The sequence below is a fragment of the Apodemus sylvaticus genome, chromosome 18 (genome assembly GCF_947179515.1).
Source record: "Apodemus sylvaticus chromosome 18, mApoSyl1.1, whole genome shotgun sequence".
Lineage (NCBI taxonomy): Eukaryota > Metazoa > Chordata > Mammalia > Rodentia > Muridae > Apodemus > Apodemus sylvaticus.
In genome coordinates this window covers 69,775,792-69,802,782 of record NC_067489.1, presented here as the reverse complement: position 1 = coordinate 69,802,782, position 26,991 = coordinate 69,775,792, and the positions used below count along the sequence as shown (strand labels likewise).

Below are 26,991 nucleotides of genomic sequence, written 5' to 3'. Positions count from 1 at the left end.
CCAGCTAATTAGGCTGGGATTCTTTACCGCATCATACAGGGCTCTGTGTATGGTTCAAGAGCACCAGTGTGATGTTCCACACTCTCCATTTTTCTTTCTGGTGCCACGGTCGCTGAAATGTACGGTCAGCTCAGGGAGTGCTGGGTTGTTTACCCTGCAGTGTGATACTGGCCCCGCAAATGATGAGTGGTCCAATCAAGACCGGGGTCAGGCGAAGCGGAAGAGCGTCACTGCCATCTTTCTTTCTGGTCCCGCCGTAGCTGCGACTCTGTTCTGTCGGTTAATGGATTCCCAAACTGTTGAGCTTCGATTTTCTTATGACCGCCAAACCGAGTAACAGAGTCAGATCGCGGGAGGCCAGGGGAACCGGGCGGAAGTTCCTCGCCCGCCATCCTTCTTCCTGGCAAGCCCAGCGTCACTGCGCTCTCGGTCCAGTCAGCTGAGGGAGCTCGGAGCCGCCGGACCGCAGACCCTGGAGCCGCGTGAGGCCGCTGGAGGTCCGGGGCTCAGCTATGGTGAGCGTCGGGGATGCGGGGCGCGCAGGCCGCCCCTCGGTCCGGGAACCGCGGCGAGCACCGCAGATGCGCGCCGGACTCGGGACTGCGCGGCGGCCTGAGCAGGCGGCGCGGGGCGGTGCGCGGGAGCTTTGGTTGCCCGGAAGGGAAGCAGCTTCCGAAATCCACGAATTTGTTCTCCATCCGAATGCATTGGTTGCTGCTGCTGTTGATTGACAGTTGAAATCCTGGGGGTCCCAGGCTCTCCCCCGCATTGCCAAACTCACTGGACAGGGCGATCTTCCGTCCCTGTGAGGGGTGCAAGGAGATACATGGCCGTCTGGGGTGCTGGTGGACTGTTTGTAGGGATTCAGCGTGTTTTAGCGCAGAGGCATGACTTTGTATGAAAAGACTTTTGGAAATCGGGGACGGCCGGGATGAGGAGTGTGAAACAGGCCAAGCGGTACTAGAAGAGAAGGGCTTTTCTTGGAGTGATATGTCAGCAGTATCAAAGTGCGGGTTTAATAGTGTGTCTCGTCTTTTCTGAGCAGCCAATCATTTTCAGGCAACAAGGGAACAATTTGTGAATTATTTTTCTCTAGGGTCAGACGCTAGTTTCAGTCATCGCCATGTAGACATTCAGCATTAACACCATTATTTACGCATTACCTGATAAGTGCATATTAGCCCAGAAGCTCTGAATACCCAAGACACAATTCACATATCAAATCATTCTCAAGAAGGAAGGAAAGGCAGCCTTGTAGGGGATTGCCAGGACAGAGGGAAGAGGGCTTATGGGACTTAAGGGGAGGGGGGAACCGGGAAAGAGGAAATCATTTGGAATGTAAACAAAGAATATAGGGAAAAAAAATTAAAAACCCCCACCATTATTTACTGGTTATTCTGTTATTTTTCTGGTGTTTATTTTTGGCACCCTTGTTTAGCATCAGTTGGCCAAACGTGTGGGTTTATTTTTATTTTCTCTTTTCCACTACACTGTACATCTATGTTTATGACACTACTCTGTTGGGTTTTGCTTCGTTCTGTTCTGTTTTGTTTATTTTCATTGCAGACCTGCAGTGTGTTTTGAAATCAGATAAAAAATGGAACATGCTGTGCTCTTTTTTTTTGCTAAGGATATCTTGGGCTCCCCTGGGTCTCTTGCACTTTCATAGCAATTTTAAGGATTGTTTCTAGTTGTGTGTAAAGTGTGATAACGTAATGGAAATTTCATTGAATCTGAATTATGACTTTGAATCATTTTGGCGATATTGAATTGATTCTCTTCATTTTTGATCATGGTAGTCTTTCCTTTCCTCGTCTAGTTTCTTGTTTAATTTCCTTCTTATTTTTCTTTTCTTATTTTGGGGGGGAGGGGTGTTTCCCACCCCCCCCCCACCCCCCAGACAGGGTTTCTCTGTATAGCCCTGGCTGTCCTGGAACTCACTCTGTTGACCAGGCTGTCCTCGAACTCAGAAATCTGCCTGCCTCTGCCTCCCAGAGTGCTGGGATTACAGGTGTGCGCCACCACCGCCCAGCTTCTTATTTTTCTTTTTTATTGAAAAAAAACTCACACAATATATTCTGACTACACTTTTTCTCTCCCTCAACTCCTCCCCAATCTTCCCACCTCTCTGCCCACCCAACTCCAAACCCTCTCTTTCTTTATCTTTGTTTCTTCGGTGACCTAAAACTGCCTTTGTAGAACATTTTCACATCATCAGTGAGGTTTGACTTGGGCATTTTAGTTTATGTGTATATGTGTTCTGACTTTCTGACAGTGTATCTCTGAGATAGTTGATTATTTGCTAAGAGAATATGTACTGGCATTTCATTGATTTTGCACTCTTGTTAAATACTTTATAGTATAAACCTTTTTGGTGTATTTTGGACTATCCTTGTTTTTTTCTCGGATGTGTGTTACTTTTTACACAGAAAGTATAACTGCGTACCCCTGGCTGACCTGGAATTCTTAATCCTGCTTTCTTAGCCTCCAATATACTGGGATTCCTGTGTACACTGTAGTAACAGGTTTGGGTTTTTCTCTTTATGTATTGAAGCAAGGATGATTTGACTTCCTCCTTTCTGATTCATATATCTGTTACTGCCTTTGCTTGCATAATTTCTTTGGCTAATAGTTTAATACTATATTCAAGAAGAGTCATGAAAAACCTAGTGGGTTTTTTTTTTCTGGTCTTTGATACAATGCATTCAGTTTTTACCCCTTCATTTAGAATGTTATTACTAGTATGTGTCTGTCATCCAAGCCTTTACTATGTTAATGTATGATTCTTCTGTGCCTACTAGATTCTGAGCTTTTATCATGACATGGTGTTTAATATTATCAAAGACTGTCTTGCATCTAAGGTCAGTTATGCGATTTTTAATTCTTAATTTTGTCGTTTTCATTTCAATATATAATTTGATTTCTATTCATGGGAAAGAGAAAAACATGAGCATGTTTCCAAGTAAAGATTTCCTTTCCTTTATTTTGATTATCATATATTCATTCTACAAAGCAATCTGGCTTCATTTTTGTTTTCCTCTAATTGTTTGACAGTACAAGCCTTTCAAGTGCCCAGCATTGGCGTGTGCTGCCCTATGAGCACTAGGGATCAGAAATCAGTTCCCTAGGTTTAGGTGGCAAGCAGGTTACCAGCTAAGCTATTCTTCCTGGACTTGGATTTCTTAATATTTTCTTAAGTATTTTGCAAATTGACTATTTTTGATCTTGTACAATGCAAGAATGCATTTCAGAGTGTTGTTTGGTTGCTTGGTTTGCTAGTTGGCTTTTTTGTATCTGTTTTGATTTGCTAACACCTGATCACCTAATAGGTGATGTATTTTGGAGAAGCTTGTATCTGATGCTGAGAAGAGTGTATGTTCTGCACTTGTTTGATAAACTTCCTGTAAATGGCAGTTAGGTGTATTTAATCTATGGTGCAGTTTAGCTCTGAAGTTCCTCAGTTTATCTATCTATCTATCTATCTATCTATCTATCTATCTATCTTTCTTTCTTTCTATTTCTGGGTGATCTATTTGTGATATCAGGGTAATGAAACCACACACTGTTATTTTGTTTAAACCTTTTTGCCCAATACTCTTTGTTTGAAAAATGTTCAGCTCATTTATATTTATAAGAGATATTCTTTATGGGTTATACTCTTTATTTATATGTAGAGATCATTTGGGTTAGTAGTCAACTGAATAAAGATATATTGAGAAATAATTTATATTACCTCAGTATATCTGATCCCCTTCTAACATACCATTTCCCTCATTTATATTCCCCTTAGCATTTTTGAGGGAAAAATAAACTCTTTTTGCATTATCCTAGTAGATTACCCTTCATAGGTCCTTAAGCTTGCCTAATAGATACCAAATGCAAGCTTTCCAAAGCTCCCTATGAGCAGTTACAGAGAATCGCACACTTTTCTTTTTTCTTTTTCTTTTTTTCTTGGTTTTTTGGATTTTTTTTTTTTTTTTTTTTTTTTTTTTTTTTTTTTTTTTTTTTTTTTTTTTTTTTTTAGACAGGGTTTCTCTGTGTAGCCCTGGCTGTCCTGGAACTCTCTCTGTAGACCAGGCTGGCCTCGAACTCAGAAATCCACCTACCTCTGCCTCTCAGAGTGCTGGGATTAAAGGAATGCGCCACCACTGCCCAGCTATGTACACAGTTTTCTAAGAAAGAAGTTGGGAGATGAAGTATTCGTTCTATATTATCAGTCAGACTAAGTTATTGGAGACTTATCTTCTAGATTGTATTTTCATTCTGATCAAGTCGGATCATTCTGATAAGCATGTCAGAAGCTTGCAGACATTTAGAAAGTCAATGGGAGTTAAACAAGTAGTGTGTTGCTATCATAAACTAGAACACTGAGCCCCTTGCCATAAGTATGCTGGTGAAATTCATCCAATTTCCAGGTTCCAGACCCCAGGGGAAGTTGATTTTTTAAATGCATGTACATGGTTGCATATGATTGCACAAACACATTGCACATTTGTACATATGCATGCATGCATGTGGAAGTCAGAATGACACCTTGGGTGCCATCCTTTGGGAATCTTGTCCATCAGGCTTTTGACCGAAGCCTACCAATTGTCCTAGATTGGCTGACAACTATGTACCAAGAATCCCCCTGTCTCCACTTCCCCAGTACTGGGATTATAAGTATGTACCACCATGCCCAGCAATTTTATATGGGTTAGTGGGGGTTGGAGGTGAATAACTCAGGATCTCTTGCTTTAGAGTCAAGCACTTTTCCAAGACCTGTTCTTAGGCATTTTTAAGATTCCAGATAGCTGGTGCTAACTCTGTTATGGATACTGACTAGTAAGGGTTGTTTTGTTTTGTTTTGTTTTGTTTTGTTTTTAAAGACAGAGCCCCACTATGTATCTCTATCGGGCCAGAAACTTACTATGTAAGACTGACTTTAAACTCAAGGAGATCTGCCTGCCTCTGCCTCCCTGATGCTGGGATTGAAGGCGTGGGTTGCTATGCCTAGCCTGGTAGGAGGTGGTTTTTTTTTTTTTTTTTTTTTTTTTTTTTTTTTTATGACAGGTGCATCAGATTTTACTGGGATCCCTGACAGCATTACAGGCATCTGCTTTTGCTTTATAATGAAGCTGCAGCCTTGAATTAGAATTACATTGTTAAGGAATATTAACTAGAACTCTGATGAACATTACCTGGATTGAACATTTTTTTTTTCTTTCTTTTTTTTTTTAATTTTTTTATTCGATATAATTTATTTACATTTCAAATGATTTCCCTTTTCTAGCCCCCCAACTCCCCGAAAGTCCCGTAGGCCCCCTTCTCTTCTCCTGTCCTCCCACCCACCCCTTCCCACTTCCCCGTTCTGGTTTTGCCGAATACTGTTTCACTGAGTCTTTCCAGAACCAGGGGCCACTCCTCCTTTCTTCTTGTACCTCATTTGATGTGTGGATTATGTTTTGGGTATTCCAGTTTTCTAGGTTAATATCCACTTATTAGTGAGTGCATACCATGATTCACCTTTTGAGTCTGGGTTACCTCACTTAGTATGATATTCTCAAGCTCCATCCATTTGCCTAAGAATTTCATGAATTCATTGTTTCTAATGGCTGAATAGTACTCCATTGTGTAGATATACCACATTTTTTGCATCCACTCTTCTGTTGAGGGATACCTGGGTTCTTTCCAGCATCTGGCAATTATAAATAGGGCTGCTATGAACATAGTAGAGCATGTATCCTTATTACATGGTGGGGAGTCTTCTGGGTATATGCCCAGGAGTGATATAGCAGGATCTTCTGGAAGTGAGGTGCCCAGTTTTCGGAGGAACCGCCAGACTGCTTTTCAGAGTGGTTGTACCAATTTGCAACCCCACCAGCAGTGGAGGAGTGTTCCTCTTTCTCCACACCCTCTCCAACACCTGCTGTCTCCTGAATTTTTAATCTTAGCCATTCTGACTGGTGTAAGATGAAATCTTAGGGTTGTTTTGATTTGCATTTCCCTAATGACTAATGAAGTTGAGCATTTTTTAAGATGCTTCTCCGCCATCCGAAGTTCTTCAGGTGAGAATTCTTTGTTTAACTCTGTACCCCATTTTTTAATAGGGTTGTTCGGTTTTCTGGAGTCTAACTTCTTGAGTTCTTTATATATATTGGATATTAGCCCTCTATCTGATGTAGGATTGGTGAAGATCTTTTCCCAATTTGTTGGTTGCCGATCTGTCCTCTTGATGGTATCCTTTGCCTTACAGAAACTCTGTAACCTTATGAGGTCCCATTTGTCAATTCTTGCTCTTAGAGCATACGCTATTGGTGTTCTGTTCAGAAACTTTCTCCCTGTACCGATGTCCTCAAGGGTCTTCCCCAGTTTCTTTTCTATTAGCTTCAGAGTGTCTGGCTTTATGTGGAGGTCCTTGATCCATTTGGATTTGAGCTTAGTACAAGGAGACAAGGATGGATCAATTCGCATTCTTCTGCATGCTGACCTCCAGTTGAACCTGGATTGAACATTTAAACAACACAGCATTCTGTAAACATCATAGGAACTGAGTCTAGCTCTCCAATGCTGAGTCTTACCCTTTCTCCTGAAAATACTGTGTTATTTTTTTAGGAGTCTGTATCCTTTGAGGATGTGGCTGTGAACTTCACCGCAGAGGAGTGGGCTTTGCTGAATTCTTCCCAAAAGAGGCTGCACAGAGATGTGATGCAGGAGACCTGCAGGAACTTGGCTGCCATAGGTAAGGGTAGGATCACTGCCTTGTTTAGTCACGAGGAAACAGGGTTTTTGCTGATCGGTGAAGCTCCATGATTTGTATAATAACAGAAATTTTGATGACTAAAACAGTCATGATCATGTTCTACCAGAAACCTACTTAGAATCTAATATTTTTCAATAGTGTTGTATTAACTCAAAGTGATTTTTCTGGATCTACATTCTAGCAAAAACGCAAGAAGACTGGATCCTTGAAGATGCCTCTGAAAATTTAAGGAAAATTCTTCCCATTTCAGTTCAGACTGAATATAAACTATGTAAGAGTCAAGAAAACGCAGAGAAACCAGGCACATGTAAGGAGTGTGGGAAATTCTTCAGTTCTCCCCAAAGTTTTCTGGGACATATGAAGACCCACACTGAAGAAAATACTTACAAATATAAGGAAACTGAAGACAGTTTTAGCAAACACAGTTTTGTTCAGGGCCGTGAAAGAACGCACGCTACAGAAAAGCCCTGCGTTTTAAAGCAGAGTAAAGAAGACTCTTTGACCCTTGCTGGTATTCAACAGTCCGTAATAACACATCATGGAGGTGAGCCATATATATGTAAAGTGTGTGGTAAAGCCTTTAACTCTACCAATTCTTTCTTGATGCATAAAAGAACTCACACTGGAGTGGAGCTTTATGTATGTAAGCAATGTGGCAAAACCTTCACTTACTCCAGTGGCCTTCGCCGCCATGAAAGGACCCATAGTGGAGAGAAACCCTATGAATGCAAGCAATTTCTGAAAGTTTTTCCTTCTTTGAGGAAGGCTGAAAGTCATGAACAAACTCACAGTGGAATAAAATATATATGTAATCAGTGTGGGATAGCCTTCAGCGATCACAGTTCCCTTCAGTGCCATGAACAGTTTCATAGTTTAGAGAGACCCTACGTATACAAGCAATGTGGGAAGACATTCACTTGTTCCAGTGCCTTGCGAAGACATGAACGAATTCACACTGGAGTGAAACCCTATGAATGCAAGGTGTGTGGGAAAGCCTTCATTGATTGCAGTTCTCTTCAGTGTCATGAAAGGACTCATAGTGGAGAGAAACCCTATGCCTGTAAGCTGTGTGGGAAAGCCTTCAGTCGTCAGGGCTCTCTGAAATGTCATGAAAGAATTCATAGTGGAGAGAAGCCCTATGCCTGTAAGCAGTGTGGGAAAGCCTTCATGCATCACAACGCTCTTCGATACCATGAGCAGATTCACAGGGGAGAGAAGGCCTATGGCTGTAAGCAGTGTGGGAAAGCCTTTGTGTTGAGCAGCGCACTGAAAAAGCACGAGCGAATCCACAGTGGATTGAAACCTTGTCTCTGCAGGGTGTGTGGGAAAGCCTTCACGTTTCACAGTTCCCTCCATTGCCATGAAAGGACTCACACCGGGGAGAAGCCCTATGTATGTAAACAGTGTGGGAAAGCCTTTATGTATCACAGTTCTCTCCGTTGCCATGAAAATATTCACCGTGCAGAGAAACCCTATGTGTGTAAGCTGTGTGGGACAGCCTTCACTTATCACAGCTCTCTTCAACGCCATGAAAGAATCCACAGGGGGGAGAAACCATATGTATGTAAATTCTGTGCGAAAGCCTTCACTGATCACAGTTCCCTACGATGCCATGAAAGAATTCACACTGGAGAGAAACCGTATGTATGTAAACAGTGTGGGAAATCCTACAGTACTCACGGTTCCCTTAGATACCATGAAAAGGTGCACTGTGTGTAAGCCACATTGGAAGACCTTCTCCTCTTTGAATAAGTTTTGATTTCATTAACTCAAAAAGCAAAAAACCAAAAACATTTGGTTGTAGCTATGTGGATAAGCCTTAGCATGTTCTGGTTCCCTTAAGACAAACCATGAATGGAGACGCAGTGGAAACTTACCTCTAAATAGAAACTAAGGGAGAGATCCAGATCTTTTTAGCAAACATGACGGGATAATGAACTGAACTTGTATCAGTGTAAAGCATGGGGGACTAGCTCTACTTGTCTCAGTTCAGTTCTCAGAAAGCACTATGGGGATGAGAAGATGGCTCAGTCTGTAGAGCCCTTGCCTTTGGAGCATGCGGTCCTGGGTTTTTAATCCTCAGCACCCTTGTAAAAGCCAGACATGATGGCACATGCCTGGAATCCCAGTGCTAGGGAGGCAGAGACAGAAGCGTCCCTGAGGCTTGGTGCTTAGCTGGTCTACTCACGTCAGTTCAGGTCCAGTAAGAGAGTTCTCAAAAACTAAAGTGGAGAGTGCTTAAGGAGGAAACGCAGCACACAACAGGCAACAGTCTGGGTGTTCCTACGAGGCTCTTGTCATACATCAACCTGTGGCCTCTGTGTGCAAGTACAGTGTGCACCCACACACATGAACACTCATCTACACAGTCATGCACGCCACACACAAAAGAACACACCATATCAAGAACCTCGGTTAGAAGAAACCTGTAAGTCTTTAGTTAGCCAGTTTATCAAAATACACAGTCAAAACCTTATAAATGTAGGTAGAATTGTTTTTTTTTTTGTAGCATACAGTGTCAAAGTCTGATGCAATAGGATTCTGTTAACACAACTAATGTGAAGAGCCTGGTATAAGATAATTTGTGTAAAATGCTCTAGAAATTGCAGTTTAGAGGAGGGCTTCTTATTATTACAGTGTGCTTCTTATTTTATTCTTGGAAATAAATGTTTTAGTGAAATTATTTAATAAGGTTTACTTAAATAGTTGCATGTGCTTAACTGTAGTTTCACTATTAGTAAAGTCAGGTACCTTTTCCTGCTTTTAATTTAAAGATTGAATTGAAATGTCTTTCTGATATGTAAACAGTCTTAATTTTTATGTGTTTTTATAATAATTGCGTCTAATGGACCTATCAAAATGTTTAATTGGCCTGGGAAAGTGGCTCAATGGAAAAGCATCAGGACTGAGGTCATATCCCCAGTACCCATGTAAAAAGCCACATGTAGCCAAAACATGCCTATAACATCATTGCTGAAAGTGGGGTTGGTGCTGGAAGATTACTGGGACTTGCGGGTCAGTCAGGCTAGGTGAAAAACAAGCTCCAAAATTAGTACAAGACTATGTCACTAGCAAAGCTGCAGAGGCAGCGGAAGAGGATGTCTGATGGTTCCCTGACTTCCACAGGCTGCAGGCGAGGTGCTCACTTTTGTGATTGGATTCCCCATTAAGCTCTTGTATATATATAAATTCACAACAAATGACTTTTAAAGTGGATTTAATTATTTTCACTTTTTTTTAACCTTAAGAATATCAATAACTTAATTTTTTTCTCAAATACACAGTTAGAAAATTAGTCTGAGTTTTGTGATGTAAACTAGATAAAGTATGCACAAAATCTCAGAAGTGCAGGATGAAGCCCCGCTGCCTAGGACCTGCCCGTCAGAGGGGAAGCCGGGTCTTTGATGGTTTGGAGTTGAGGTGAGGGATCCTGATCTTCAGGAGTCTGCTGCTGGCATACTTGACAGTCATGAAGCTGGTGAGGTTTTCATTGAGTGATTCATGATTTCCAGGGCTTTAGTTCCCATGTGTCTGTGCAATACTGCTGCATTATTTAAATTCCATTTTCCTTGGCCCAGCACCATCCGAGACAGGCAGGAAGCAGCAGCTGCACCCTGAGAAAAGTGATGTCATCGTTGATGAGTGTCAGCTCCATAAAATATTTGGCTACAGTGTGTTGTTCAGCATCAACCTCCCAGGTGTTCGAGCCTCCCCTGAAGAAGTAGAATGGCAAACCCAACTCCAAATTCAACCCTTTCAAAAATCAGAGTTTCCATTTCTTAGATTTGGGAACCAGAATAAGCATTGTCTGTAACATAAAGTCTTCAGTACTCAGAGAAAGCATCATATTTGGAGGCCAGAAGCAGAGCTGTGGTCCCAACGAGCTGCAGCTTCTTCCTGCAGGCCAGTTGAGTCTATAAGAACTGGCCCACGATGGCAATGCACAGGTATGGAGTTTCCTGTAGAAGCCTAAACTTGGATGGACTTAGACCAACTTTATTTCCGGTTTCTTCTGAAACTGCCTGCTGGTTAGCTTTAGGATTAACTCCTTCATCAATATTCTTCAAATCACTGGACACCTTTGGGCATGTGTAGCAACCTGAGGGCCCCCTGGAATGTATGGGTGAGGCATAGACACTCTGGTCCACAGCACTACCAGGAGGTCTGTTTCTGACTTTTAATATTTTCTCTAAATAAGAATTCTGTGCATATTTTATAGTTTTAACTATTTTTAACATATATATATACATATATATGCACACATACATACATACATACACATTTGTGTGTGTGATTTTTTTTTATATGTTGACCACATATCTGCAAAATAACCATAAAGAGATCATCTTCACAATTCTTCAAATTTTTTCTTTCATCAGAGTCATTGTTGCCAAAATGCTGGTGAAAATCCCTTATGTAGTGGGATCCTACTAATTAATGCTCTATTCCTATGTAAATTGTATCATATTTATGTTACAGTTTTTTATCATAATTTTCCCTTCACTTCTCTGACCAAAAGATACATCCCATTGGTTTAAGTGCACTCTGGCCAAAGATCACCAATACCAAGCCTTTGATTACGTCAAATGTAATGAACTGCAATAATGAATCTATCTACATACCATATCTGATTTGTTCATCAGAAATATCCTTTTATTTTGTGTATGTGTGGCATGTGTAAGCACAGTGGGTGTGATGTGTGCATAGATGTGTGTGCCTGTGTTCTTTGGAGGCCAGAGGAGGATGTCCTTCTGCCCCACTTTTTGCCTTTGTCAGTCCCTTGACACCATGTCTCTCCCTGAACTAAGAGCTAAGCTAATAATCATTCCTTGATGTTGTGTCTCTAGGTAAATGTTTAGGTAAATTGCCATAGTAGAGCCCTAAGAAGGGGCCTGCATAGCTCCGAAGTGCGGTAAAGGGCTCACAGCTAAGAAGTAACTGCCGAACATCTCTTGCTCGACAGTGCTGTAAAGGAGGAACAAGGAAGCAAGCACAACCTTGTAGCTGCCCTGACCGTAGAGTAAATCAAAAACACACTGTCTGCAAATAAGAGTACTTCTATTTCTGAGACAAGAGAGCTGTTGAACCAGAGTTGAAACACCCACTCAGTGCTATAAAGAAAGGTAAGTATTAGCAGGTGACACCATACAGGAGCTGAGGGGTGTGTGTCAGTCTTCATGGAAACTCACTATGTAAAGAGAGCTTTCATTGTTGGCCTAATATGTCAGCTGCTGTTCTAATGCTATTTAGCTAATGTGATATCAGTCACCTTTTAATATTACAGTCAGTTTGTATTAGCCTTTACTCTAAATGTGATCCTGCTTGTGTATGAAAATCCTCTTGCCTGGGGGCGGAGGGGCACGGTGAAGGTGAGTGCTTGCTTTACATGTATATGAGGCCTGAGTTTGGTCTCCAGCATCCACATAAAAAGTTGAGTGTAGCCACAAACACTGGTGATATCATTAACCCGCCTGCGGATCCTCGAAGAGGTTCCTGAGGGGTGGAGTGAGGACCTAGGGGCAAGAGACTCGAGAAATGGAGACAAGACAGGATCAAATCTCGTTTAATGCAGGTTCACATAGCTGTTATATGGTAAAGCATTTGGCAGCAAAAAATAAAACAGGATGTGGTAAGCAACCAACAAAGATAAACAACCTGACCTTCACAGAGAATCTAAAGTTTACGTCAGCACACTGTGTCTCATCAAGAGCTCAGGGTACAGTCAGCAGCCACAGTTCCAGACTGACTAAACCACTTCCCGTAACTAATGCCCTCACCTTGACCCTGCTCAGGCCTGAGAAGGACATGTCCGACTCCAGCAGTCTCCTATAATATCAGTCGAGAGGGCCAGACAGAGAAGATAACTGGACTTCCTGTCTGCTCCCTGACTCTAGATTCAGTGAAATCCTTTCTCAGGAGAATAAGATGGAAAAAGAATGACACCTGACGTCCTCCTCTGGCTTCCGTGCACCCACAAGTGTGCAGGCATATAAGCACACACCACACACAAAAAATGTTTTCATTCTGGATTCTAAAGAGGAAAGATGCCTAGAGATCGCACTACTCACAGTGGGCTGGGCCCTCCTAAATTAGTTAGCAAGAAAATGATGCCTGACACGACATACCCACTGTTGGGTGGCAGCAATTGCTCAGACGGCATTTCCTCTTCTCAGGTGTGTCAGGTTGACAACTGAAGCAACCTATGATAACTAGGCAGTCTCAGTCTAGGTTGGTCCTACTCACCATTGACCTATTATTGTCTGGACTTCAGCCTAGTCCTGAAAAGTAAACTTACAAGTCATAAATCCCCTTCTGCATGGCACCTTTTCTCCAAATTTAAGATTCTCGGGGAAATTCCTATTTCTTGAGGTTCATCATTTCATTAGTCTCTTAGATATCTTCATTTCTGTGAGGCTGGTTACAGAGGCTGGAAGGGTCCGCCATGAAGGAAGAAGGAAAGTGCTCATCCTGGAAAGTCAAGAGTAGGTTCTCAAATGGTTACCCCCTGAATGAAAATTTTTGACACGAAGGCTAATGGTTGAGATACTATTGTAGCTAGGAGGAACTATGCAGCCAAAGAAGTCTAGAAGGGTCCAGACTGAACTGGATCATGAGAGGAGAGGTTGCCAAGAGCAAGAGATGAGAGAATGGGGAAAAGAGGACAGAGATCCAGGAGCCAAAAGACAACCGGGTCAGAGGCTGGGGGACAGGAGGCCCAGGCCCAGGCCAAAAGAGGTAGGAAGGAAGGCAGGAAGTGCTGGGAGGGCTGACCAGTGTTTGCTTTGATCTGTTCCCAGGCTCCTCGACCTCAAGATGGGCCAAGGTGCTGGTTCTTTACCGGGCTGTCCCTTTCGGCCCAATCTCCTTAACTTTGATGCAGCTCTGTTTTGGACAGAGCTAAACCGTTTGCTGCGCCATGAGTTTTCTGTAATAGCGGGCTCCTCCTTGCCCGTCTTCAGCAGAGGTACGCTCTGCTGAACCAAATCCCTTGATATGGAAGTTCCTGCCCCCTAAAAAGTAAGGTTTTGTTTTTCAAGATAGAGTTTCTCTGTATAGCCCTGGCTACCCTGTAACTCTGTAGACCAGGCTGACCTCAAACTCAGAAATTCGCCTGCCTCTGCCTCCCAAAGGCACTTTTAAAAACCAGACCTTTTTATTTGTTCTGGGGAGGATAGATAGCTCGGGGATTTGGTCCAGAGTCGAAGGCTCTGCTCTCCCCTCCCTTCTCAAGGTCAGTCTGTCCACCTCTGCTTGCCCCTCTTCTCCTACCTCCTTCCCCCATCACTTCCCCCACCCTCCTGCGCCCTCCTAAAGACCCTGTGCTTAGAGCTGCATAAACTACTGTTTCTGTCTAATGGTGTCCCTTCCACCTACAGGCCTCATCATGGCGGGAGGCACTTTATAATAAACCTTGTTCCTAAAAAGTTTCCTTTGTGGAAGAGCTGCTGAAGCTTTTTCTTCTCAATTGCTGGAACGTATAGTTTTTGATGTTTTCATTGGCTTGTATTAACTACACGGAGTGTTTCATTATAGCATTTTCATTCATGTATTCACACACAGAGACCTTTGCCCTCTCCAATTCTCCTTTCATCTTTCCTGTCTGTGTGTCCCAGTGAATCTCAGTGTTGTTGGCAGGAGAGGGAGTGGTTGTCAGTAAGAGGAGGGAGGATAAATTTATTCTGCCACTCAGGCCTCAGGGACTGGATCTGTGGGCAGCAGCAATGAGGGCCAAAGGAGCGGCAGGTACGAACTGTCTCAGGGAGCGGAGAGGCAGCACCTTGTCAGCCATCTCTCTTCCTGGCGGTTCTCTGCAACCAACTGTGGGAGTCCCGACTGTTTAGCTTCCTGAGCTGAATGACGTCAGACCCCAGACGGTCCCGTGTGTGAGCTGCCCAATCAGGAGCTCGGGCCGGAGGAGCGGAAGTTCCTCACCCGCCATCTTTCTTCCTGGCGCCTCCCTCCTCCCAGCTCTCAGCCGACGAAGTCCAAGTTGCAGGTCGTCTGCGGCCGTGTGAGCGCCTGTTCCGGAGCCTCTGTGGAGCCGCGGCAGCCCGGGGCACAGACATGGTGAGCCAGGCGAGTGGCGGGGCTGTGCGAAGCCCTGGATCCCGGGAGGGATCCCGGTGCCGCGCCGGGGCTCCCGACAGCGCTGCGCCGGGGCCGAATGGCGGCTGCGCACTGTCGCCTGCGGCTGCAGAAGAGCTGCTTTTCCCCTTGGGAAAATCAGTCGAACGCGAGATTGCGAGCTTCTTCACCGCAGAAAAGAGTTTCGAGGCTGGATGATGCGGAGAGAGCTGGAGGTTTAGGCGACAGTTCTAGCGAGTGGGACTTGACGCCCCTCCATGCGCGGAGGGCCGGGGAGGCCGCCCAGTGCTCTGCTGTGTCGCGGCCCCCCGCATTCCCGGGACACCGGGTGCCTTACGAGCCTGTGGCTGGGCTGCCTGCTAGCCAGCTCCGGCCACCCTCCTGGCTCTGTCCCCGTGTCTGGCTTCTACTTGGGTGTTTTTTTATTTGAACTCAGGTTCTCATCCTTCCTCAGCGAGCGAGAACTCTCACACACCTAGTCATCTCTCCAGACCCAAGAGACATGTTTAATATAGATCTTAAGCGCAGAGATCAATGGACGTGATCGTGGCAAGACTGAGATATACCCGGGTGTCAGCTTCTCGAGGGACAGTCACAGTTGTTGTTTTTGTTTTTTGGATTTTTTTGGATTTAGTTTTTTCGAGACAGGGTTTCTCTGTGTAGCCCTGGCTGTCCTGGAACTCACTCTGTAGACCAGGCTGTCCTCGAACTCAGAAATCCACCTGCCTCTGCCTCCCAAGTGCTGGGATTACAGGCGTGCGCCACCACAGTTGTTTTCTATGGGTACATGTAAGTCTTTGGCGGCTCTCGCGTTTAGGATTGTAATATCCTCTTGGTAGATTGTCCCTTTATAGAGTGTGACTATCTTTATCTCTTCTGACTTAAAGTCTGAGGCAAAGGCTTTTCAATTTTCGTCACCTTTGTGCATGCATATGGTGCTAGAGACTTTTCAAGTTTATCTTTGATTCTTGGGTTAAATATTGCTCTCAGCTCTGTTCCTTTTTTCAGCAACAAATGCTTTTTTGGAAAAGACTGGACTTTAAGTCATGGTCCTGTTCAAATCATAGTGAATTACAAACATATCGATTTTTTTCTCTTTTTTTGAGACTAAATCTTACATATCCTAGGCTGTTGATAAACTTTGTTTACAGCCAAACTTGACTTTGAATTTCTGATAGTCTGATGTCCACCTTCCAAGCGCTGGGATTATATGAGCACATCACTACCCCCTGGTTTTTGCAGCACTGGGATTTAAGCCCAAGGCCTCATGCATGCCAGACAAGTATCTACCATATCAACTGAGCTACAGCCCCAGCCCGAAATCAAATTTTATTCCCGAGTAACTTTTCTGTAGTCAGCACTTAATATTATTTAATTGACTGAACTTTGTCTTCATGGCATATATTTAGTATTTATTTGACTATTAATTATCAAGTGTCTTTCTTTACATGTGGTTTAAATGTTTTAGTAATTTTTCCATCTTTACTGATGTGATGGTTTAGCACACTCATCCTTGATTTCTTGTATTTCATATACAATTTCCTTCTACTTTATTGTCTTTGCACATTATGTTGATATCTTTCAATTTGTCAAGACATTTAACTACTTTTTTCCTCCTTTTAAATACAGAATTTGCCGGGTGGTGGTGGCACATGCCTGTAATCCCAGCACTCTGGGAGGCAGAGGCAGGTGGATTTCTGAGTTCGAGGCCAGCCTGATCTATAGAGAGAGTTCCAGGACAGCCAGGGATACACAGAAACAGAGAAACCCTGTCTTGAAAAAAACCAAATAAAAAAAAACAAACAAACAAATACAGAATTTTACATTAAAATTGTATAAATCATAGGGTTCCCTCCCTCCTTTGATGCAATCTTTCTACCTCTAATAATAGGCACCACAGAAGCCAAACAAGATGTGCATTTCTAGTCAGGTATAAAACTGAGCTCCCCTTACAAACAGAGTAGAACAAGAACTTCCTGACAGAGAGGAAACAGTAGTTATGTTCTCAGGAAAACTGGAAATCCTGGATGCTGCCAAAGAGTTGAAAAACCGTCCTTTGTGGTGGCATATGCTTTTTTAGTCCTAGCTCTGCAAGCAAAGACAGGCGGATTCTGTCATTTGCAGACTTGCCCTGTCTATGTAGAGTTCCAGTCCAAGACTACAAAGTGAGATTACTTCTGAAAAGAGAGTTAAACACTGGGAGCCAAGTGCAAAAGCTGTCCTCTGTGTGGGCTGTGACTACCCAGGATGGTAAAGTTGATACAACAATCTGTCTTGATGCTGCTGCCTGCCCTTACCTCAGTAATAAACAGAATAAAAATCATTCCTATGACAATTGGGAAGATACAGTCAGGGTTGTAATCTGCAGTAGGCAACAGTCCTGCTCTTGTTTGGTGTGATCGTCCATATACTTCCTCTTTAATTTACTGAACTCCCACATTGGTCCCTTGTCCCAGAAAAGTACCAGCAAAGTAAACATTTGGAATCACAGTCACCTTTTTCTTTCTTTTTCACGTATGTAAGTGTAGGTGTGCTTGAGAAAGCCCATAGTTCGTATTAGGAATCATCCTAAATAACTTTTACACCCTATTCATTAAAGAAGGGTCTTAAAGTCAGGGCTCACTGAAATTGATAGTAGTGCTAGCTAGCTAGCTTGCTTTAGAGTTGCTTTCTCCAACTTCCAAGGCTGTAATTACAAGCAGGCCATTATACCTCCCCAGCATTTACTGGGTCTCAGAGGATCTAAACTGACAAGACTTAACTCCTAAGCCATCTGCCTAGACAAACATTTGGAATTTTTTTTAGCATGCTGGGTGCCTTCTAGGATGACTGCATTCTTGGAGATTCCAACAGAAAATTATTCATACTCTGGTATAGATATTGGGCCACACACACCTGAGAGTCATCCATTGATTCTGGTCACAGGGACCTATGGCAGAGAAGCATCCTGCATGTAGTGCCTTCGGCACTTCAAGTGGCATCCCAAGTATTCCTACAAATCAAGGAAAAATTCACATAGTCTTTAGTCTTAAACATAGAAAGGGAAGCAACAGATGGGAAGTATCACATATTTACCCTCTAGAAATGAGTTCTATTAGGATTAAGGGCCTCAGACCAGGATTGGGCCTTCAGTGGGAGAGTTAGAAAGGAACAAGTACATTATGTTGGGGTTGGAGGCCGAAAAGAGCTTTCGGAGAAAGCCCCTTAATAAAGAAAACTACGGCTTTTCTGTCCTGTTGGTGTAACAGTAATCCTTACACATGTAATTCATTTTGAGAGCCTACTAACAAGGAATATGGAATAGCCAGGTAGGACTGGGGGATAAATTAGAGGCTGTGAAACAGTTTCTTAGCCCTGGACCAGGGAGGACGCTCCATGGGGGTGGCCTGAGGCCTTTAGGCTGTGGGATCTGGCCTCTAAAATAACTAGCATATTAAAGGAACAGGATGGATGCAAGAGGCCAGCACCAGCCAGAAACCCATGCATAGTCTTGTCTAGCACTACCCCAAGTCCTCTTTGGATCTCTTGCGTTTGTTTTTTCTGTAGATGTTTCATCCCATATCATCACTGCTGTTCCTGATGCTACAGGACTCACTAACCCCAAAAGAGCTTCCTCTGCAGGACCTGAGAGGCTTCTAAGTCACAAAGATTTTACTTCCTGCTGAACAGAATTGGCCACAGCTTTCTTTTTTTTTAATTATATATAAAATATGTCTGTATGCCAGAAGAGGGCAACAGATCTCATAATAGATTGTTCTGAATATCCGTGTAGTGCCTGGGAACTGAACTCAGGACCTCTGCAAGAGCAGCAAGTGCTCGTAACCGCTGAGCCATCTCTCCAGCCCCGGCCACAGCTTTCATGACTGTCAAGTCTGAGCACAATCCACCAAGGATACATCATGGCCTCGATCCTGGGTCTCTTTTCTCTCTTGAGTGTGGAAACTATATCTGGTGTGATGAGATCACACTAGTTGGCCGGAACTCCTTGCAGCTCCGTTGCCATCTGTACATGCTCCTGCTGCTCTCCTTGATTCATTTATTCCCTACTCTCACCTCACCGGCTCGCTCTCTCCAGGAGAGAGATCACTACAAAGCCTTGACTAGTTTGAAATTCCCTATGTGACCAAGCTATGACCTTGAACTCACATAGCCTGCCTCTGCCTCCCACCTTCTGGGATCAAAGACATGCATTATTACAACTTGTTTTTTATCATAAGAAAATTCTCTGTTGTGTCCTAAAGACGTGACTGACTTTTCAAAGCTTAAGAGTTTTATTGTTTTCATTTAATTACACAGTGAGTTGATTATTAAACATGAAATACAGATGAATGTAATATAGTATCCAATTAGATATCAGTTTGTTGTTGACCTACATGTATTAGAATTTTTTCCGAGTTCTGCCAGCATTCAGCAGTACCTGTCCTGTCATCAGTCTCCTTCGTGTGCGGATGCTATATAACTCAGCATCCACTATTAGGAAGTCAAATTCTTCTCTGCTGTGTTTTGAAATATGCATTTTAATGATAATTACACTATTGTACTAAGGAACACTTTAATCTTATGTATCATTTAATTCATTTTGAACTATTGAATACTATATTCATACTTTCAAATGTTATTTTTTAGTGTAATCACGGAAAATGTATACTCAGGGAACATGTTGTTTCGATGGGTGAGAAGATGTGTTTATAGAAGGAGCTCATTAAAGACATGTCTCAGGGAGACTGGAAGGCTGTCTCTACTGAGCATCTAAAACAAATACCAACATTCAGAGCAGATGCTAGTAAAGCAAGTACAAGAAGTGTTTTGGCAAATCAAGCTCCTCTTAGCAGTTACAGTGATGAGGTCCGTCATCTAGACACAAGTAAAAGAGATGGTACATGCAGTGAAACTTAGGAATGACCCAGCAACTTATCACAAGTCACCTGATGTCACTGTTCTGCTAGTTCTTCAACACAGTGTTCAAATCTAGCACCAGAAAAGTTGTTTGATAGCATAACATAGCAGTCAGCTCACAAAATAAATGTCAGGAGCTCCCAGCATCATGGGCATTTCCTATGAATTGAGTATGGGTCCCAAGTGCTGCCAGTTTCACTTTGCTCCTGTAAATATGTGCTTTGTTTCAGGAGTCAGTGACTTTTGAGGATGTGGCTGTGAACTTCACCTTGGAGGAGTGGACTTTGCTAAATCCTTCGCAGGAAAATCTTTACAGAGCTGTGATGAGAGAAACCATCAGGAACCTGCATGATATAGGTAAGGGGGATAAAATTGTAGGCATATATTTTTCACAGCTTACTTTAATAAGGGTTCAACCTCTCCTCTAGCACACTACGCACCGGAGATAGTGGAAAAGAAAGGTTATTAGGATATGGGAGGAAAGTGGATCTGTTTAGAAACAGTTTTGGGGGGCGGCAATTCCAATCTTCACTGTTGTCAGTCCAGTCCACTAGCAAACATCAGACACTTGGCAGACACCACACATGAGTCAGCAAGGGCAGTTGATCCAGAAGAAACTGTGAGGCTCCCCAGTCAGCCCACGTCCGCAGAAGCCGCAAGAAGCCTCATGAACCTCACGAGTTCCTTGGTGAGTTTCTATAAAGTCATCACAAGCAAAGCTCAGCAACACAATGTAAGGTGAGCACATACATGCGTGTCCGCAGTGACGACTAGTGAGGAGGAGCAAAGGGAGCCAGGGCTCCACCTCCCACTGTCTGGAGTGTCATATGTATATTTCCTTCTAAACATCACGTGTCCTTTTATGTGTTTGTTATAGCAAAACATCCTTTCACCTGTGTCCCCTTCAGGAAAATGTTCTTTCATCTGTTTGCCCCAGCAAAACATTATATCCTGAGTCTTCAAAGAAACCAGAAATGTCCACTTTATTTAATTTCCTCATTCAGAGAACAATGTCCACTGCCCATCAATGCTGTTCTATGACTTGGGATATGAAAATGGAGTATTTAGATGAATCAACTTGGTATGGTCACAATGTAACAGGAACTTGAGTCATATTTTGCATAATAATTCATAATGGGTTTTCTGGGTCTACTTTTAGGACAGAAATTGGGAGAACAGAACACTGAAAATGCATACAAAAATCCTGGGGGAAATCTAAGGTAATTTGCACTCACAAGAAAAAGTAATACTTCTCAGGAAACTTGGAATTGCAAAAAATATTTCAAATAAACAAAGTAAGCTAAGCTTCAAAGTGGTTTACTTTCAAAATACCTTTAAATATACCTTCTGACTTTGATCTTTAATTCAAAATTTTAAATATGAATTTAAGAATAGACATGATATCACAAATGATACTATCTGATGTTTTAATGTTATACAGACTTCATTTCATACCCAAAATATATTAAAGAGATTGTATGACGACATCACCTTTTTGGATTCAAAGTATGTTTGCATTTAGGTCTCACCTCTTACATATGTTCTAAGACTTTAAACTCTAACATATTTGTCCTTTGTGTTTTGGATGAGGAATGCTTAAGTGATGTTTAAATGTAACAGATTAGATTTTTTTATCCTTCTTTTGTTTTCTTTTTGTTTTTTTTGGGGGGGAGTTAGGGTTTTTTTTTTAACTTACTCATTTTACATGTGCTCATTGACTCCTTCTGGTCACCTCTTCCCACACAGTCCTTCCCCCATCATCCCCTTCTCCCCTTCTCTGAGCAGGTGGATTCCCCAGGTAATCCATAGACCCCACAACTCAAGTTTCTGTGAAGCTAGGCGCTTCCTCTCCCCTTGAGGCCAGACAAGGCAGCCTAGCTAGAAGAACATATCCCACAGACAGGCTTTTGGGATAGCCCCCGTTACAGTTGTTCAGAACCCACAAGAAGACCAAGCTGCACATCTGCTACATATGTGCAGAGAAGCCCAGGTCTAGTCCGTTTATGTTTTTTTGGTTGGTGGTTCAGTCTCTGAAAGGCCCAAGGGTCCAGGTTAATTGACTCTGTTGGTCTACCTGTGGAGTTCCTATTGCCTTCAGGGCCATGCAATCCTTCCTCCTATTTTTCCATTAGCATCTCCAAGCTCCGTCCACTGTTTGGTTGTAGGTGTCTATATCTGTCTGAGTCAGCTGCTGGGTGAGCCTCTCAGAGGATAACTTGCTCTTGTCTGCAAGCATAACAGACGTGAATAGTGATAGGAATTGGTGCTTGTCCATGGGATTAGTCTCAAGTTGGACTGGTTATTGGTTGGCCATTCCATCCGTCTCTGCTCCATCCCCCTGCATTTCTTGTAGACAGGATAAATTTTGGGTTGAAATGTATGTGGGTTGGTGTCTATTGCTCCCCTGGGGTTTCTGCCTGGCACAGGATATGGATGTGGCCTCTTCAGGTTCCATACCCCAATGTAGTGAGTCATAACTAAATTTACCCCCATTGATTCTTGGGTACTTCCCTTATCCCAGGTCTCTGTGTTATCCTGGGGATGTGCCCCACCTCCTCACCCCAGTCAGTTGCAGATTTCCATTCATTTTCATGGCCATGTAACCATATCTCTGTCCTTCTGCACACTGATCCTGAACCTCCCATTCCCTTCCCCATGCTGCCTCCCTCCTAGTTCCCTCCTTCCATCTGCCTCTTATGACTATTATTTCCCCCTTCTAAGTGAGATTCAAGCTTTCTCCATTGTACTTTCTTGTTTAGCTTCTTTGTCTCTGTGGAGTATAACATGTTATTTGTCTTTTATGGCTGATATCCACTTACAAGTGAGTATATGCCATGCATGTCCTTTCGGAACTGGGTTACCTCACTCAGGATGATATCCTCAAGTTCCATTCATTTGCCTGCAAAATTCATGATGTCTTTGTTTTTAATAGCTGTTTTTAATAGTATTCCATTATGTGGATGCACTACATTTTCTTTCTCCAGGCTTGAGGTGAGGGACATCTAGGTTATTTCCAGATTCTGACTGTTAGAATTACAGCTGCTATGAACATAGTGTCTGTGGGATGTTGGAGCATCTCTTAGGTATGCCTAGGAGTGGTATAACTGGGTCTTAAGGTAGAACTATTCCCAGTTTTCTGAGAAACTGCCAAATTGATTTCCAAAGTAGTTGTAAAAGTTGTACAAGGTTGTTTGTTTGTTTGTTTGGTGGTGGTGGCTTTTGTTTTGTTTTGTTTGAGACAGAGTTTCTCTGTGTAAGCCTGGCTGTCCTAGAACTCACACTGTAGACTAGGCTTGCCTTAGAAATCCACCTGCCCCTGTCCTGAGTCATGTAACCCAGTCCTAAAAGGGCATGCGTAGTATGTACTCACTTATAAGTGGATAGTAGGCATAAAATACAGGCCCCATACTACACTCCAGAGACCCAGGGAAGCTATACAAGAAGGAAGGCCCAAGCAAGAAAGCTTGGATCTCACCTAGAATTGAACTTAGAAATGTTCCTGTCCTTCCCCCTGCCCCTCCCCCATCCTTGCAGTGCTGGGATTAAAGGTATATGCACTACCACTGTCTAGCTGTAACATAGCTTTTTCAATGTTTGCAAAATAGTTAACCTTGGGGAAAATACAGAGAAATCCCACACGATTACCACTGCTTTGACTAGTGGTAATTAAACTGTCTTACTGAGCCTTCACTCCATTTTGTACTGTTTATTTAAGATATAAAGCTTACACTTTTCCTGATAATGTAAGAGAGTAAGTCTTTTACCTTTGAGTAAATATAAAAACATTGTTAATGTTCTACACTTTTATTACAGATATCAAGTGGTAGAGAAGCTCTGTGAGTATGAAGAAGATAGTCAATGGGAAGAAATCTTCAGTGAGATTCCAGATCCTGTGGTGAGCCAGAAAACTGGAGAAAAGCCCTGTGAAAGCCTTGTGTGTGGAGAAGACATCACTGGTCATTCATCTCTAAATGTGTCCCTCAGAGGTCAGACTAGATGCAAAACACATGAGTATAAAGAACACGGAGAGAAGCCATGTAAATGTAAAGACTGTGGAGTGTGTTTTGGTTCTCACCAAAGCTTTCTGAAGCATGAACAAATTTACACACAAGAGAAGCCCTATGTCTGTAAACAGTGTGATAAAGCCTTTAAGTATCTCAGTTCTCTTCAAAATCATAAAAGGATCCATACTAGAGAAAGAAATCATGCATGTAAACAATGTGGAAAATCTTTTAAGAGACAGAGTAATGTTCAAGTTCATGAGAGAAATCACACTGGAGAGAAACCCTATGTGTGTAAGCATTGTGGGAAAGCCTATGCTTCCTACACTACCCTTCGAGCACATGAAAGAAGTCACACTGGAGAGAAACCCTATGTGTGTAAGCACTGTGGGAAAGCCTATGCTTCCTACACTACCCTTCGAGCACATGAAAGAAGTCACACTGGAGAGAAACCCTATGTGTGTAAGCATTGTGAGAAAGCCTATACTTCCTACAGTACCCTTCGAGCACATGAAAGAAGTCACACTGGAGAGAAACCCTATGTGTGTAAGCATTGTGAGAAAGCCTATACTTCCTACAGTACCCTTCGAGCACATGAAAGATGTCACACTGGAGAGAAACCCTATGTGTGTAAGCACTGTGGGAAAGCATTCACTCAATCCAGCTACCTTCGAATACATAAAAGAACTCACACAGGAGAGAAACCCTACATATGTAAGCAATGTGGGAAAGCCTTTGCTCGTTCCAGCCACCTGCAAATACATAAAAGAAGTCACACAGGAGAAAAACCCTATGTGTGTCAGCAGTGTGGGAAAGCCTTTGCTCAGTCCAGCTACCTTCACATACATCAAAGAAGTCACACTGGAGAGAAGCCTTACTTATGTAAGCAATGTGGGAAAGCCTTCACTCGTTCTAGCCACCTGCAAATACATAAAATAACTCACACTGGTGAGAAACCCTACTTATGTAAGCTATGTGGGAAAGCCTTTACTCATTCTAATTACCTCCAGATACATAAAAGAATTCACACGGGAGAAAAACCTTATGTGTGTAAGGAGTGTGGGAAAGCCTTTGCTCGTTCCACTTCCCTTCACATACATGAAGGAACTCACAGTGGAGAGAAACCTTACGTATGCAAGCAGTGTGGGAAAGCCTTCACTTTGTCCAGTTCCCTTCGAAGGCATGATATAGTTCACTCAGAACAGAAACCCTATATTTGTAAGTGTTGTGGGAAAACCTTTGGTTGTTACAGTAGTGTTCAGAAACATGAAAAGACTCATAGAGAAAACACACTCTTGTTAGTGTAATAGTGGGGAAACTTAGTTGCATTGATTCCTTTCAAATACATGACATAGCTGACACTGGAAAGAAACCCAAAGTTTGTATCCATTATGGGATGCTTTCATTGACCCTAGTTCTTTTTGATACCATGAAAGGATTCACACTGGAGAAAAACTTCTGGATATAATACAGAAAAATGTTCACTTATTCTGCTTATCACTTGACTTTCTAAAATTCATGAAAATGCATAATCCATAGGGAATGTTTTCTATCCGTTCGCGGATGCAAAACAACAGTATGGAGAGAAAACCCTTGACTAAAAAATGATATACCAAAAATAGAATTTTCAGATGGCCCCCACATGCAACAATGCACATAGAATCAGAAGATTAAATATGAAAAACATAGCAGTTTTCTGTTTTCCTGTGTGAGATGGCATATACCTATAATTCTAGTACTTGGGAAACTCAAACAAAAGTAAAGATAGGGTTTTGAGGTCTAGGCTATATTGTCTATCTGATAGAAAATTTTGTTTGATATTTTTCTTTATTCTTAATAATTTCAGTCATATATACAATGAGTTATGAGTATATTACTCCATTTTCTCCCTCCAACCCATTAAATCCAGTTACTGCTGCTCATTTGTGCTTGAGCATAGCCACTTCCTCAGAAGCTGTCAACTGTCAATAGTTCCTCAGTAAGGGTGAAGGTTTGAGATCATCTAATTCATCAATGCTAGAATTTTGGCTGTCTTAACCCAGTGCAGCTAACCACGAATACTGCGAAATCATGGATATAATAGCCATACAATGAACAAAAGACTGCATTTCACACTATTCCCATCCTCTGACTTGTATTCTTTCTACCTCCTAGAAAAATGTTTTTTAATAAAGTTTGACTGTTGTCTTCATTAGTGTTCTATTGCTGTGAAGAGACACCAGGATTAATTGGAGTTTGGTTGCAGTTTCAGAGGTGTAGCCCTTTGTCACAATGAGGTACATGGTTGGGAACATGTAGCATGCAGGCAGACATGGTGCTGGAAATAAAGCTGAGAGTTCTGCTACAACAGGCATTTCTTAAACCTTACCAAGCAATTTCACTAACTGGGAGCCAAGCCATTAAGTATGTAAGCAAATGGGGACCAGTTTCATTCATACGACCACAATAATCGTTTTCATGAAAGAAATACTTAAAGGAGTGAGAGCACAGTAGAAGAGTCTAACATGATTGGTCCCACACACAAGAAAATGTTCTTGGGTCCTATTAGAACCAATAGATCTTCTAGTTCCCCTTATCTCTCTTGAGGAGATCAGGTGACAGCCTCCTCCTGCAGTCTTATTACTTAGGACAAATGTAGCTGACCTTTGCTACTTTGTGGATTGTTTTTTCCACCCTTTATTCCCTTCCCCCACCCCCAGTTTTACCCCATCACTGGATGGAAAGGATAGGAGAGAGATCCCTGAATGTAATTTCTTTTTCTTTGTAGTCGATTTTTGCAACTTTTTTCTACCCTCTCCCCCTCCCCCATCACTAGATAGAAGAGAAAGTGGGATAGAGGAGACTTAAATCGAAATTTCTTCTTGTTTGAGCACACTACTAACAAACCACAACCACCACCACCACCCCTGCCCGAATAACTACCAACCCTACCTCATTTACAGAATTCCAAATGTCACACGATCGCAGAAACTATCAGTACCTGGTAAAACTATGCCTCTGTTAGGCAAATCATAGCTGCTCTGAAGTAGCCTCATTTCACCAAACCTGAATTATAATGAAAACATACTCTATCATACTCTAGTGTTTTAAAAGCACACCTGGGATTAAAACAAAATGCTCTTATATCTGTTTTCTTTTCTTTTTCTTTCTTTCTTTTTTTTTTAAGAAACCAAATTTCCAGAATTCTCACTACAGACAAAGGTTTAAATCTGAGAAAATAGTAAAGTTAGGCTCTATCCCTTAATTTCTATTTTAACTTTGGGGCCA

General features: G+C 42.5%; 2 protein-coding genes and 1 pseudogene across 2 annotated transcripts; 2 read left to right on the top strand and 1 right to left on the bottom strand.

The window, feature by feature from the left end:
* LOC127668390 (zinc finger protein 709-like) lies at window positions 1-11,368 on the top strand. Its single transcript, XM_052161965.1, has 3 exons — window positions 1-515; window positions 6,595-6,721; window positions 6,924-11,368. Exons 1-3 carry the CDS (start codon window positions 513-515, stop codon window positions 8,459-8,461), a joined length of 1,668 nt encoding a protein of 555 aa, XP_052017925.1. The 5' UTR covers window positions 1-512; the 3' UTR covers window positions 8,462-11,368.
* LOC127668515 (G2/mitotic-specific cyclin-B2-like) lies at window positions 10,110-14,808 on the bottom strand (annotated as a pseudogene).
* LOC127668389 (zinc finger protein 709-like) lies at window positions 14,296-25,915 on the top strand. Its single transcript, XM_052161964.1, has 4 exons — window positions 14,296-14,809; window positions 19,954-20,080; window positions 20,883-20,943; window positions 23,537-25,915. The coding sequence occupies exons 1-4, from the start codon at window positions 14,807-14,809 to the stop codon at window positions 25,029-25,031; spliced, it is 1,686 nt and encodes a 561-aa protein (XP_052017924.1). The 5' UTR covers window positions 14,296-14,806; the 3' UTR covers window positions 25,032-25,915.
* The last annotated feature ends 1,076 nt before the right edge of the window (window positions 25,916-26,991 follow it).